The sequence below is a fragment of the Ceratosolen solmsi genome, unplaced genomic scaffold (genome assembly GCF_000503995.2).
Source record: "Ceratosolen solmsi marchali unplaced genomic scaffold, CerSol_1.0 scaffold10, whole genome shotgun sequence".
NCBI classification, from domain to species: domain Eukaryota; kingdom Metazoa; phylum Arthropoda; class Insecta; order Hymenoptera; family Agaonidae; genus Ceratosolen; species Ceratosolen solmsi.
This window is the reverse complement of record NW_011948412.1, coordinates 7,511,452-7,527,440: the sequence shown is the minus strand read 5'-3', so window position 1 is coordinate 7,527,440 and position 15,989 is coordinate 7,511,452. Positions and strand designations below refer to the sequence as shown.

At 35.0% G+C, this 15,989-nt stretch overlaps 1 protein-coding gene across 1 annotated transcript in view; it reads left to right on the top strand.

Moving 5' to 3' along the window:
- The window catches only part of LOC105364624 (max-interacting protein 1-like), a 155,226-nt gene that overhangs the window by 134,666 nt on the left and 4,571 nt on the right, over positions 1–15,989 (top strand). Inside the window, exon 3 of the mRNA XM_011502606.1 lies at positions 14,206–14,342. Coding sequence (XP_011500908.1) covers positions 14,206–14,342 — 137 coding nt within the window. The remainder of the gene's footprint in view (positions 1–14,205; positions 14,343–15,989) is intronic.

The following is a 15,989-nucleotide window of genomic DNA, read 5'->3' as shown; positions in this document are numbered from 1 at the left end:
GATAGGTAATTTTGCTGCATAAATTGAGACTGATAGACATCGCTTTCGTGAAAATATTATCAGCGGCGTCGAAACGTAAAAGAGGCTCGAATAAATAGTTTAGAGAAGCGTACGCAAGTACAGAAGAACAGAAGATTTGTTGGAAATTTTTATATTTTCATACACACACACATACACACACAGAGACACGCGCACAGACACGCGCGCGCGCACACACACACACACACACACACACACACACCACGTGTGAATGTGATAATTATATTTTGATAACAATGATGTCTAGCGGAGTAGTTTAATGCGCAAATTTGGTGAGAGTGAAAATATTAAAATAATTGTATGCGCTCAAAAGGTTATGATAAAATATTTCGTGGGAAAAGGATATTTTAGCCCATACAAAGCTCGTCGAAGACATATTCGACTCCTTCTGGCATCGCACGATAAATAACGAACTGGCGCGGTACGGCAATGTCACCGATAAAAAATTCCATTGCACAGCAAAATATTTAATCATCCCGTGAGCTAGTCGAACCAGCTTCTCATAAACTACGACAATAGCAATTCGATTTCTCCGTAGCTCAGTCAGCACAAGTAGAGCCAGTCGTGGCATGTCAGGCTATCGCCCGCTAAAAATGACATATTCAAGCTGCCAGTCCCAACAACTCGAAATGTTGTTTTATCGGAGAAAATATTATCGGATGAATTGCTAGAAGAGAGGCATTGCCGTTATTAGAAATACGTGTGTATTTTGTTACAAGTAATACGAAATGTTTATTGAAGCCGGAGAGAGAACGTCGAGAGCTTGGGTGGGTCAAACAAAGTCTTTGCTAAGACATTTTGGACAATTATAACAGCTTTCAACTCGCGTACGTTTATGTTCATAGTATGAGGTTTATCTAAATTGTAATGAAAACAAAATTTAACGATATCTCGTCGGTAATTTCGATTGTTTTTATTTAAATTATAAGCCGATACAATAACATCGATAGTCAGTAATTAAATAAAAATATTTTAGCCGCTATGAAATATTGAAGTATTGGAATGGACGATTTAATGTGAATTTACGAACTTTATTAACATAAACTGGTAATGAATTATTTCAATGGATAATTAAAAAGAAAAAAGAATGAAAGAAAAGAAAAAGAGAAAAAAAATTTTCTATTATACCTTGTTACCTTTATCGAGTGCTATAATATTTTAACGAGAGCAAATTTTTCAAAATATCTTTCCTACCGAGAAGCTTTAAAAAAATCTGAATTCTTACGCAAATGCGAATGCTTATTAATAATATTAATATATATTATCAATGTTTATAAAATTCGTGCTTATGCGCGTATTAAGCATATCTTGTATAAAATTTGTTTTTCCCACAACTTCTTTTAAAAATCCTTTACTTCTGTAGTTTTACAATATAGCATATAGAAGGTTTATTACTAGACTATTTCAATGCTGAAAGCTAAGATTCCTGAAAGCTAAGATTCTTGAAAATATTATAAATCCGCTATTGCCCATAGCATAAAATCGGCATTGTAAACAAATATAAATCCTTGTGTATCATAGCGCAAATTTGTTAAGAATTCAGGACACCCTCTTCTTTACACGTCATTGCTCATAACTAAGAAAATTCAACTATAATACAAGCTCGAATGTATTCGACTTGTAACGGATATTTACATAATCTATTTGCTTATTCATTCATTTTCTCTTACGCTCTTCGCATCCCTTTCCGCCCTGTCGTCATCTTTCTACTCGTGCCACTGCAAATACCTACGTACACGACAACAAATACATACGCCGCCATAAACACGCAGACCATTTAACTTGGCATTCATAGACGTGGGGCGACGACTTGAGCTGATGAGAGAGTACAAAAACGCCTAACTGCATCATAAACAGACTACCTGTTTCTTTCTCTCTCCCGCCCCTTTAACCTTCGTCACTATTTTTACCTTTCTCATTCTCATTTGCTCTATATCCATTCGCTTGACTTTCGTTTTTCAATGCATATTTAATATGCGCTTCTTTGTCACGCTCGCTCATTTAATGTGCTTATTTCTCTTTTATTCCACTTTAATAACGGCCTTGCTAATTGACAAGATTATTTATTTCAACGGGCGTTATATTATTACAATTGATGAGACTTATTGTGATTAATAAAATAATTTATTCTTACAGTTTAGAAACTAATTATTACGATACGCGAAGATAGAGGTGTGTAAAGGCTTTGGCTAAAGGTTAGCTAAAATAAGGAAAAAGAGGAAGGACTTAAAATATAAAGTAAAATAATTTAAAACAAAAAAAAAAAAAAAAAAAAAAAAAACAATAGAATGAAAAATTGTCATAGCTTGGCGTTTTTCGACCAATAGTTATAAAATTTAAAATAACGTCAATGAGCTTTTCAGCCGTCTAAAATACAATCAGCAGATAACAATTATCAATATACTTGAAAGTGCTGAATGACAGAATACAATGAATTTTATTCATTTTGAAACTCATAAGTCTGCAAGCAAGAGATTATACGTCCATAATACCCTACCTAATTCCAGACAGCATTTCCGCAGTCTGTTATGCTTAGCCTGATTTTCCTCATATATCAATCCTCTCTCTCTCTCTCTCTCTCTCTCTCTCTCTCTCTCTCTCTCTCTCTCTCTCTCTCTCTTTTCTCTTATCCTCCAGCCCTACCAGCCCAATAGACCGTCGCAATTATTAACTTTCGTCATCCACGCGTCTGACCGACTCCGTTCGATTCCACTCGCACGGCAATTCGATTATGCACGCAGACTATCGCAACGGGTAATCCACGGGAGCCTCGTTGCGCCTCATCCTCGAGCTTATCGCTCGGAGACAAAGATTCGACGGATATGCCGAGATGACGCAAGCCACGGAACAAGCGATCTCCGCCAAAATAAGGAACGAGCATTTTGTCATCTTCTCGGTGTCTCGTTCTGTCGACGCGTCGTTCGACGAGCAGCGGGGGTTATGCAAAATTCAGCGAGTTTGTTTTTAGGATGCCGAGGGATATCAATGGTGTCGCTGAGATACGCCGTTGTCTGAGATAAATTGCTCGAGGATCGTCCTAGGGCTCGGCCTACGTCATTTATAAGCCAAACTAATTCAAAGGTTTCTTATGCTTTTTACTTTAAAAAGATCATCTTTATATTGTATTTTAGCATTTGAAAAATGTATCATTTGACTGTATTGGGCATAAGCTTTTTTATTATTTATATATTTATCATTTGCCTTCATTAATTATCAACCTAATATCATTTGCTACGTTAAATTATCTTTACTTTCCATTAAATATCATTCTTCTCCTAATGATAAACTGCTCCAAAAAAATACAGAAAGCACATATATGCCCTTACGTTTTATGAAACTACAAAGCACATTTAATATAAAGTTTATTTGTCCTTCTAAAACTGCAAATACAAATATTACCGCTATAAATTTCACTTTATTACACTTGAACACTTGTAATGAATTTTCTCCTTTGCCTTGAAAAAAGAGAAGGCATATGAAAAACAACTAAATCTCAGCATTTAATTATACTTTATGTCGTATTAAAAGCCATATCTATTTATAATAAAATATAATATAGTTAATTTACTTACATATATAGTAAGATTTCGGTTAATGGTGTTATAATTGCCCAATGAAATGGAAAATAATTTCAAATTTAACGTCGACAATTCTAACTCCAATGTAAATCATTTATATATACACACACATATATATATATATATATATATATATATATATATATATATATATGTATATATTTATGTATTTATAAATTAATTTTAATTCCATAATATTGTAATCATATTATTAAAATTTATTTGATACTATAGATTATAAGAAAACTAATATCATTAAAGGGAAATCTGTATAAGAATCATTAAATTATCGTTTCACTTTTATTAAAATGAATTTAAAAGTAAATTCCAGATAAAAAACTTAAATTTGAATTCCCATGCAGATGACGTTTTAAAATTTTTTTTCAATCTTTTACTGAAAACTAAAATCTATATTAAGCTTAACAAGCATTTAATATCTTAATATACACAAACGTTGGAAAATGTATTCCTATATTTTTCGATAAAAATTACTCGTCGATAAGTTCTATTGAAGAAACGCTATTGGATAAATAAAACGTAAAAAAAAATCTAACTATATAAGTAATTAAGCAATCGCCCAAAAATTAGTTTAATATAACTTATGACCGTCCTAGACATATTTTGTTATACCTTTTATTGACTACTTCAAGCAATCATAGAGTATATATTATTTATGTGGATTTTAAAATTTAATCAATTTGAAAATACTAAAATTTACCCCCATCGTTAGATACAATATTAAATTTTTTTTTTTTTTTTTTTTTTTTTTTTATAAATATTTAAATTCATAATATTTATGTGGTATTTTCTTATAGTAATTTTAATTGAAGATGCAAGATCATTATGCATAAATGTATTTGATGGTTTTTAATAATTATAAAAAAAAAAAAAAAAAACAAAGTTTAATAAGATAATCTATGTAGTGTTCATGTAATGATAACTATTCGTTTAACAAATTTGCTGTCGTATGTGCTAAAAAAAAAGTTAAAATTATGATAAAATTATATTTAAGAATAAAAATTTTTTTCAAAAATATTTCTATAATTTTCTCAAACGTATTAATTATAATGTAATTTAATGTCACAACACAAAGTTACTATTTCAATTATAAAATATGCAATTAAATGTATTGATACGGATTTACGATACTATATTTATTGTATAGATTTACTGAAATTTGCTATAATAAAATTATTATTTGTATAAATAAAATCGGATTTATTCTAAATAAATAAATCGATGGTAAATGTGATTTCACAAAAAGCAAAAACAATAAAAAAAAATCCATGTAGCTTCTTTCCTTGTTATCTTTTAAATACGCGATTAATAATATTATAATTGGTGAATTGCTGTAATAAAAACATTTGTATCCATTAATCCATTTATCGATAAAAACTGAAGTTCAAATAGCTTTATCAAGATTATCGACATAATTAATTAAAGCATTTTGAGCCAATACATCATTTCTCCGTGGGAGGGAGTAATCAATCAATGGACTTTTAAATTCCTTTATTCGCAGTCTGTGAAGCGAAAGTAATCATTGATGACAGAAAGAAATATAGCGGGAAGATAGAATAAAAAAAAAAAAAAAAAAATCGAGTTTGTGTATAAACGTATGAAAAACACGAGGAGTTGTCCTTTAATGATTTTGAACTAATACAGATGTTTTTATAATAATTTTGCAATATACAACAATAGAATACCTTGAGAGCCTCAATTTTTTTTAGATAAATTCATGCTAATAGAAGGCTCGCGAGGATGTTCGCTTTAAATACAAATATGCATTTAATCATTAAATATAACAGCTTTACATTTTCATCTATATTAACTGTTAACTCACTGTCATTAAATAAACATCTACTGCAAAAAGCACATTGAAAGTTTGTAATTTATATTAAAAATCTAACTAAAAATTTACATAATCTATATCCTATAATAACTTGCTCCAGTATTTTAGGATTTTATTTCATGCTTAAGTAGCTAATAAAAAGTTTATCTTAATATTTCGATAAAATATCTGCAAGAGTGGTCGAATTATAAAGAGATTTGGGCTGAATTCGTCGATAGATCAATTTTTCAATGCGATCGACAGTTATTGTTTATAAGCATAAAAGAATACATAAATAATTCTATACATTTTTCTTTATAAATCGTTAGAATTAAAAGGATAAAACAAATTGTTATTCAATAATATATGTATATATATATATATATATGAACATAAATTAAACGATCGTTTGTATCGATCGTGAATATAATTAGCAATGAAACTGTCATGTATATTAATATACGGCCATTTTAGTATTACATAATGAATAAAATCTCAGGCGAATATTATGCAAGAAATTCGCTCTGATTTTAACTAGATTTCACGTTTGGTGAAAAAGACAAATTTTCGGAAGATTCGTAATAACTTTTTCTTAACTCGTTAATGTCTTTTTCTCTCTCTCTCTCTCTCTCTCTCTCTCTCTCTCTCTCTCTCTCTCTCTCTCTCCATTTCTGTCATATTAATCTGCGTTCAACCTTCATCCGTCATCACGCACAAGTCAAAAAGTTTTTGTTGTCCTTTTTTTATTTTTATTGTTTCATGTATTGTATTTTTATTTTTTATATAATGTTTCCGTTGCGTGACGTAGCAAACGACAAACATTGTCAAAAACAGACGATGAAGTGCCATTGTCCTTGTCCCTCTTTCACTTGAAAGGATCTCATTTAAAACGATTGAGGGAGTAAAAAGCTTTTGTTTACGCAGTATTGCGCTTTTTGTAAATAATAGTATTTTAACGTTCGTTATGAAAAAAATTTTTTTTTTTTTTTTTTTTTTTTTTTTTTTTTACAATAATTAAATTATAATTGAAATTTACTCATACTTTTAGAGGCATTTAACAAATGTTTTATGATTGAATCTTGACGTTCTGTGCTCTCATATTTGTCACAACATCTGTATAAAATTTCATGTAATGGTATACAATTTTGCCACATCAGCTAAGAAATATAACTTTCACTCAAATTACAGTATTCTTTAGTCTTGGATATGTGCAGGAAATTTAGGAAGTATTTTATATTTTGGCAGTAACCCTAGAAATTCTTTTAAACATTACGTTAAATAAAACGTAAAGACAAAATAGTAACGAACAGTGGAAATTAAGTATTATTTATTCGCTAGGATTTATATAACAAAATATTTGCAATTAATATTTAATTGCATAACTAATTGCAATAGTCTATCGATGTTAAAATTTTTGTACTATCGGCATTTTGTATATTATTTATCAACAATCCACGTGTGTTCGAATAGAAAATTGGCCAAATAAGTAAGGATTTTAAGAATTTTTTATTACTCTTAATAGAAAAAAAATGCTCTTTAGAATGTTATTGCTCAATAGTGAAACGTGAATGTAATTTTTCTCAAATTTATGACAAACTTTTAATGAAAATCAGAAAATCATGATGTTAATAAGGGCGTTGGGTATAAATTGAAGATAACGAAAATGAAAATTAAGGAATAAAAGTAGGTGAGGGGAGTATGATGAGGGGGTTGGGGGAGGGGGGGGGGTGGTGTGGAGAGGGTCGAATCGAATGAAGGTGGATTCGTTGGTGGTGTATGTAGCCTCTCATCGTTTACACAATTAGTAAAATTAACGGACGAGACATTGACGAATGCTCGCCAGTCCCAGGCGACCGACGCATTCGTCTAGTCTCGCTCATCTGCACCGGTCGATGCAAATTCACCGACTACAGTCTCCATCTCTCTTCCACTTTGCTACTGTCGATAAATTATTGTTTGAGTTTCCACGTCTAACGATGGCTGACTACCAGCAGCAGCCCCTTCCTTCCCCAACTACGATTAATATTATTTCGTAAAACTTGTATGAGTTTCGTAATATGCCTTTTCTATCTTATCAACTCGGTTTATAGAAGAAAATCTACGCATATAAGTTTAAACGGAATTTCTCTTTATATGTAGTTAAATGAAATAATAATTATCTAAATGTTAAATTTGTTTGTAAATAAAATTCTTAAAATTCTTATTGATATAAAGATCGAATTCGAATATAAAGACCGAAAAAATCTTTAATTTCAGAGTGTCCATTTAATATAAATATAAATATAAATATATTATGTTATTGTTCACTGAATTGATGAACATTCTTATTAAAAGTTATTTTCAATCAATTTCTTTAGCCTTTTATCATTCAGTCCTCTCTTTCGCTTCATTCGCGTACTCAAATCTCTTTTCTACCTTTCATCTCCCTTCATTTTTACCGCCAATTGTATTTTACTCCACGCAACCCATTCATTACCAACCTTTTTCTACCTCTGACTGTGCACACCATTTGCATGCGGTATTATCTCCCTCCCTCCCTCCCTCCCCCCACTCTCTCGCTCGTTCTTTTTTCTTTTATTTATTCTTTTTTTTTGTTATTTTTTTTTCGTTATTTATTTCGTACAATCTTCATGTTAATGAGTCGTGCGAAAAGTCCACAAACTCTTCCTCTTGTCTTCAAAGAGATCGGCGAGTGCGATGTTGGCCGCTGTTGGCCGCCTAAAAAAAAAAAAAAAAAAAAAAAAAAAAAAAAACAGAACGAAAACGAAAGAAAAAATAGGAAAGATACTCTCCAGTCGCTCGTTACGCTCGACAGATTTTAATTTTTGCAATTTTATTCTGAAAGATAAGACACCTGCATACAATGGCCACCATGTTACGAGAGAGCAATTACTGAAGTGGCGTTTCTTTTACATGACGAAGCGAGCGAGTGTTTAGGTTGAGCCTCGCGATGGCAAAACTCTATTATTTTTTTGTTTTTTTTTTATCGGCCGATCGTTCATTGTTCGTTAGAAAAATTATCCTCCTCGTGCCTCCTCATTCCCCACTCAACAAAAGCATAATGCAACCTAGAAGTTGGTAATTAAACATTTTTCGGAGTCCAGTGAGCGCCTGCCTGCGTAAATAATAATTCCGAGATATTCTATATTTGTTAATTTTATCCTCGTTGTATGCTTAAGGCGATGATCGAAATTAACTCCGCGATAATAAATAAAATAGCCGTTAAAAATCCAGTGAATGAAAATTTTCATCGATTTTCTTTCTCTATCGTGAATAAAGCTTGGCAATTTCCAATTACATAATAGAGACAGAAGACACATGCGACGTTTTACCGACTCATTAAATAGTTGATATCCAAAACTTGCGACAGCCTTTCCACAAATTTACGTCATTATGGTGGAAATCGTGATAGGCAGATGGTAGTAGTACGCCTTACGTATGGAATTCCTTAGCCGCCAAACTGTTCTGTAATCCTTGAACGATAACCTACGCACGAAGGGCAAAGTTGAGAGAAAAATCCGTGTTATTCTTCGTGGCTAATTGCTTGGCTTTTTGTCACTCACAGGCTCACACAGGGTGGCAATAATTTATTGCGTATTTTATAATACACAGGAGAATCTGGCACTTGAGGTAAGTTAATGACATCACTCGACGTGCCGTATTACAGTGCGCTTTTACGAGGGTAGATTTTCGTGTTTATTGCGGATCTTTATTTAATCGCTTCTATGAACTCGTTTATTTAATTAAAAATAATTCCACGAGTTTTATTGCTCATTTGCTTTTGTAATTATTTTGCGTCCACTGTATTGAGTTAATAGTCGGCTTAATATGTTTTATGGACCTACATACAGATCCTAGCTAGCGCGCCTTTTAGCGTCAAATAATTTCTTCGTTTAAATTAAAGAAAAACAAACAACAAAACCAAGAAGAAAGAAAGCGAGAAAAATAAAGAAATGAGATAAAGGGATAAAATCCCTTGAAAGAAAAAAAAAAACAGTCTTACAAAAGAGTATTATAGACCGCAGAAGTCGTTGATTGTGCAGCCGGGAGATTGTCCGACATGCTATTGAATCCCGTTTCGCTCGTAAATTTGAAAACAAATAAGACTCGTGCAATTGCATATTCGTTGCACGGCGCAATCCGTATCGTTTCACCCCCCCCCTCCACCTCCCCTTCCACCTCCCACACATATTGGCTTTCTTTTTCTGCCTACGTACAATGTTCCACTTTTTTCGTTCGATGTTTTTTCTATTCCCTTTTAGTTTTAATTTGTCGTGACTTTCATATCATTTTACTTCTTACCGCGTCGAAAGTTTACTCTTTTCTTTATCTCTCTTATTTACGATTAAATTACCAACTAAATATGCTCCATCATGTAGTTTAAGTATAACCATTAAGGTTTTACACGAGCTAAATGAATATACGGAGAAAAAAAAAATTATCTCACCACCATGATACTTCTGTTTTATCTCTTCATTAAAGTTGAAATAAATTTTCATGCTTACATCATTAATTTAAAATCAAATTTAAAATTGTAATTTATACTCTATATTAATATAATAAAGAATCGGACATTGGAATCAGACTGACCAATCAAATAATTTATTTAAGCATACACTCAGGCTCACGTATTATTCAAATTAAATGAAAAATTGTTTGAAACAATCAACGATCAACGATATCAACGCGATCAACGATCAACGATCAACGATCAACGATCAACGATCAACGATCAACGATCAACGATCAACGACAACGACAACGACAAACAACAACGACAATAACACAATAAAAAATTCAATTTAATTTAAATTTATTACGTGAATAATTAGGAAAATTAAATCAAATGTCTACTTGCATAGATTAACAATTATCAAATTGAATTATATTGGCTTTACACTGCCTCTATAAATCTTGATTTATAGTTGTCGAAGATGATAACAGCTGACTTTATCATAGTTTATGTGTAAAATTTATAAAATTTAATCAAATGTGCTTCAAACGCTTTACACGAAATCTCCAATTATTCTTATACCTCTGTTGTATAATTTTTATCAAAATTGCTCCTCATATAACGTAAAAGCAGAACATTAATTTACAAATTATTGTTTATTGTTTATTCTACTCAACATTTATAAACATTGCCAAACAATCATCGAAATTTATTGAAAGAAAAGAATTTTTCAAACGCTACTATCTATCTATCGCATACTACATAACTCATGAATTAACGATTTTTACGCTCGATGCTCTTAAATTTTCTATTTTTTCTCATACACGAGTGTCTAGTTACGCGCGTGTACTTGTCGTCTTTAGGACAGAATATTTTTAATTGATAGTAGTTTCGTATTTTTGGCCGGCAAAATAGATGTGCGAACCCCATTAATGGACGACACATTATGCCTATCACTCGTTAACCGATGGCGATCTCGCTCATTGCGCATGCAGATTTACCAATGCAATTAGAGCCGTAATTATTTTTATAATGTCATTGTCTATGTACTTCGGCTGGATTACCGTATCCAGCTTACTGGATTAGATACATAATGACTGCAGAGATTATGCGAATCCCTGTCTTCTTCTTCTTTTTGTGCCTATTAATGGGAATAAAAAGTTCCAGCGAAGATACGATGAATCTTAAGCTTTATATTTCCTTTTAGACGACATCCAATCATGGTTATTCTATGCTTTTAGACATTTTCATATCGTCAAATAATTTTTAGAAAATTTTACAAACTGCAAAAAATAATCGAAACAGAAAGACAATAAAAATTCACCGATTTAAGCTTAGCTTAGGGCGATGCTACTTCTGGTCGGTAGTTATTTCCAGAATGTTTTTTTCTTTTTATAAATATACAATACATAAATATATTAACACAATATTTACATAAAATACAGCGTGATCGGAAGCGGCCACACGCTTCCAAATTCAACAAATTCAAAGAACAATGGGAACCGGTCGGTCTAAAATAAAATACAAAAAACACGCACACACGCACGCGCGCACACACACACACACACACACACACATGTGTGTGTGTGTAAAAATTAGCGGAATAGGGTGGTGAGCAACACAACATTGTTTACGACCGAAAGCAAATAACAACATAAACACCCATCGTGAAAAAGGCGTACCTCAACAAGATGCGCGAATAAACGAGATGCCATGAAAAGACATTTGCGCGTAACATAAAACGCGTAGCTTCTGCAGCAACCTAGGAGGTTTGATAAAAAGAATGGGATAAAAAAAAGAAAAAGAGTAAAAAAAAAAAAAAAAAAAAAAAAAAAAAACCGGGGGTGGGGGGCATGTAAATTTCGATACAAAGAAGGCTGGGATCGCAAGGTATGCTTATAGATATATGACCGTTGCTTCCTTTATTCCCGTAACAGCGGAAAACAAGGGTTTTATAGCGAAAATGGAAAAGCATGCAAGTGTCAGCGGGCTTTTGCGCATCGATCCGAATATTTACTTTGCCCTGCTCCAGCATGCAGGCCTGACGTTGGCCGCTAGTTCAACGAATTTTTGCATGCGGTATGCGGGCGCTTTTATGCGCGAAATTACGCGACTGCAATGCATTTTTCGAATGCCCTATTTTTCTAATGTATTTTGCCCCCGCGCCTGGGATATTTGGAGCTGTTATTTTTAACGTTCGTACATCGTTGTTTACAATTTGAATGTATTTCGTTCGGTGTAAAACTGCCAACGAATGTAAAATCGTACGTGAGTAAAGGGAAAATGGGGAGTACATTTATAGAGGAGCTTAATAATATAATTTCGACTGTCGGTATATAACGATTAGGCATTAAAATTCTTCATCATTGATTTTACTTACGTCTTGATAAACGTGACCTTTACAAATAATGACGATTAATTATGGCGATGATGTTAATAGGGGCGTGATACTAGTGAAAAGGATGATAAAATAATTGCGTCAAGATAGATTTAGTTCAAAGTTGTTATTAAATTCGGTAAAAATCATGCTATTTTTATAAGTAAGCCAATAATCGCTATGAAAACTTTAACTCGAAATATTCTGTTTTATGCATTCGGAATAGCGCGAATTACCAATACGTATAAATGAAGGAATTTTTGCATCTATATATTTTTGCATGAGAGATCGTCAAAGCTATGCGCTACTATTAATCATTTGTTTAAACGCGGCTTTTAAAATAACAACGACCCCTCACCTCAATGACAATTTTAATTCTAATGATAAAGAAAGCAAATAGTTGTTTTGTTTTTTGTTTATATAAAAAGCACGAACAAATAATGTTTGATACGCGCGATACAATAGCGAGTCTGGAGCATAGAAGATCGAGCGAATTTTCGAAATTCGTAGCGCCGCGAGCGTTCGGGGCATTTATTTTAAACGAAAATTCGCAATACTTTATAAATGCGTGCGCAAACATTTCTCTATAATACGTTATAAGAATTTTCGAAAATCCCATAATGCAGTGGAGAGCCAGGCAAGCGCGAAATAAGCCCCGTTAAAGTTAACGCCCGTGCGAGGCGCGAACCGCACGTACCGAAGCGCGAAAAATTGCGCGTCAAAGTCGAAAAATCTCTCGATCGCCCGTTACAACACGCACCTGCTGAAGAAAATGGGCAAAATACATTCTCGGCAAAGTGACTTTCCGCTGTAACGAATTTCCGGAATTTTATCTCGCGCGTTCTCTCCCGGCTACCATTTGCGACGTGCATCCTTGCCGCGATCAGGATACAGGCAAGGTGCTCGCGCATCTCACTTTTCGCATCGCACTGTGCGATCATCCAACTCTACCACAGACACATTTTTATATGGGGACAACGCGTAACTTTCCTAAATAGAGCTCCAATATTGTAAACGGCAATGATTGAAATTGTAACGGCTCCCCCGATCCACCGTGGCCCTTGTGCACGAGTGCGAAAAAGGCAGCGTGACATCGACGATCCTTAGAGGAGAATCTCTTATCCCTTTTCGTCAACTGCTGAGGCAATAAGGATTCCGTTTAGAACGAGCGGTGCACAATCTTCGAGCGTCTCCCCGTCGCCGCTTATCCGCAAAGCAACGCTCTTTATATGACCTTTCTCATCTCTCGTCTCGTCTCGTCTCGTCTCGTCTCGTCTCGTCTCGTCGGTGAACGCCTGAAGATGCCCGGCCCGAAGATCGGCATGAAGAAGCGATCGGGGTGAGGCCGTAGGGACGTACGCTCCTCTTTAATAATCATCAGCAAAGTCCTGGAGGCGAGTGTCGGCGCACGTGTGCCCCTCCTCCCTACCCTCCCTCCCTACCCCTACCCACCACCCGAGTTCATCTGGGAGTGGCTCGAACTATCGATTTCGCATAAAATTCCCGGACGCCAGGGGCAATATTGTTTTGGACTGTCGCAAGCTGCGGTCAGTCGCTAACTCGTTGGATTACAATGATATCGCATGGCTTTGGCGCGCCTTTACAATCTATCGCTTCGAGTGAGTGCCACGTGACGGGCGAGCGAGCGAGCGCCTTTAATCTCCTTCTGCCTCTACCATGTATATAATTCACAGGATGTAATATTAGATGTCATAAATGGCGCTTGCCAAATCCGCGGGTGCAAAATGGCCTCGTGCCTCGCACGAAATGGCAAAGTCGGCCGAGCCTCTTGACGCATACGGAAACCTCGGTGGGTGGGGCTTTTTTTTTTTTTTTTTTTTTAAGAAAACCGGGAGAGTTGGGATTATTGGGGAGAAGTGTCGAGATGAATAATTATACTAATGATGGTATGCTCTTAAATCTGTTGCAGATGAAGTCGACGTGATTGGATACACGAGCAATCAATCGGACACCGATGACCATAGCAGTGTGCAAAGCAGCAGCGACAGCGGCGTTGCAATGTCCACCTCCAGGCTAACCCTTTCCGAGATGATGGACAATCTTTAGGTAAGCTCGCGTTAAAATGTCTATCGCCTTTCCAATTGCTGGCGTTGTCACGTGACGATATCAATCGTGTTTTGCTGCCCCGACGAGCTGTAAAATTGCGCTTTCGGGGCAATGAGATTGACATTGGCCGTTACAACGAACGCTCGAGCATTATTAATTACTTCGCGCTTCGCTCAGGGCTTTAAAAAATTTAGCCCATCAAGTCTAATTAAAATCTCGATATTCAATGCTGCCGTAATATCAAGGTCTTATGACGTAAACGAGCATTGAATTAAGAAATGACATTTTTTTTTTTTTAATAATAAAGCGAAGAAATAATATTAACATTTATTATTAATGTTGAATGAGTTTAATTTTTTTCTTTTTTTTTTTTTTTTTTTTTTGCATTGCAAATGTAAATTTGCGTATCAATATAAAATTAATTTCGCTTCATTCGCTCAAATACATTCCCAGCTTACAATTGTAAATATTATGGATTTTAAATTTAATCCACTACAGCCGCCGTGTTACGATTCGCTTAATTTTCCTTTTTTTTTCTTTCTTCTCTTTTTTTATTTATTTTATTTATTTATCTATTATGATTATGATTATTATTATTTTACGTTTCATTTATTATTATATTTATATTATTATTTCATCATAAAAAAAGTTCCATCTGTAGTCAAAGTAGCGCGCATAACCAAACAAACGACGGCCCCCTAAATGTATTTGCATCGAATCGCTAAAAAGTGCTAACACTTAATCATAGTCACCTGAACTCCTCGTATATCGCTATATCGGCATCACTGGCAATTGAATAATATTGCATGGGTGCAAGTGAGCCGGTGGTAATCGAAGAATATTCGATGAGGTAATGCGTGGGAGAGACTGTGGTTAACGACAGAACCCCTTCCAATACATCGAATCCCGCGGCTACAATCTCAACAGCAGGAGTTTATATATTCCTCTCCTATTTTTTTCTTTCTTTCCTCTTCTTTTTTTTTCTTTCTTTCCTCTTCTTTTGTTTTTGTTTCATTTTCTTTTATTTTTTCTTTTTCATTAAATCAAGAGCTTTATGAACTTTTGTATAAAGCGGAGCAATTTTACCGTGATACAAGCGCGCCCCGACCTCGCCTATAAAACCGCCGTAAAATCAAATATGCGAAATCGCGGCTTCCATCCCCCTCCCCCCTCTATCCCTCTCTTTCCTACCCATCCCTCGCCATCATCTCCCAATAGATCTCGGCAGTGCAACTCGAGGGCATTCGAAGGGATCCCGACAGAAGTCACGCGCGTAGCTTAATACAAGGAGAATCGGTGTGCCGCGAAATGCCGCCATCGCCGCCGCCGCCGCCGCCGCCGCCTCTGCCGTACCACTTTTCACCGATCGACAAAAACCAAGCGAAGCCGGAAGTGGTGGCGTCCCCGCTTACGCACAGGCGTAACGTACGATTTGCGTTGGGCGTGTATCTCGCCGCGGGCTGGCGGCGAAAGGAACCCTTGTAAATGAAAATTAATAACGACGGGTCGGGCTTACGCGCGGAAGTCTGCGGCAGCGTTTAATCGCCGAGGCATCGGCTCGCAAGATTTTAGGAAGCATGGAGGCGGACATCACACACACACACACACACACACACACACCTCTCAAACCCCCCCCCCCCCCCCCCC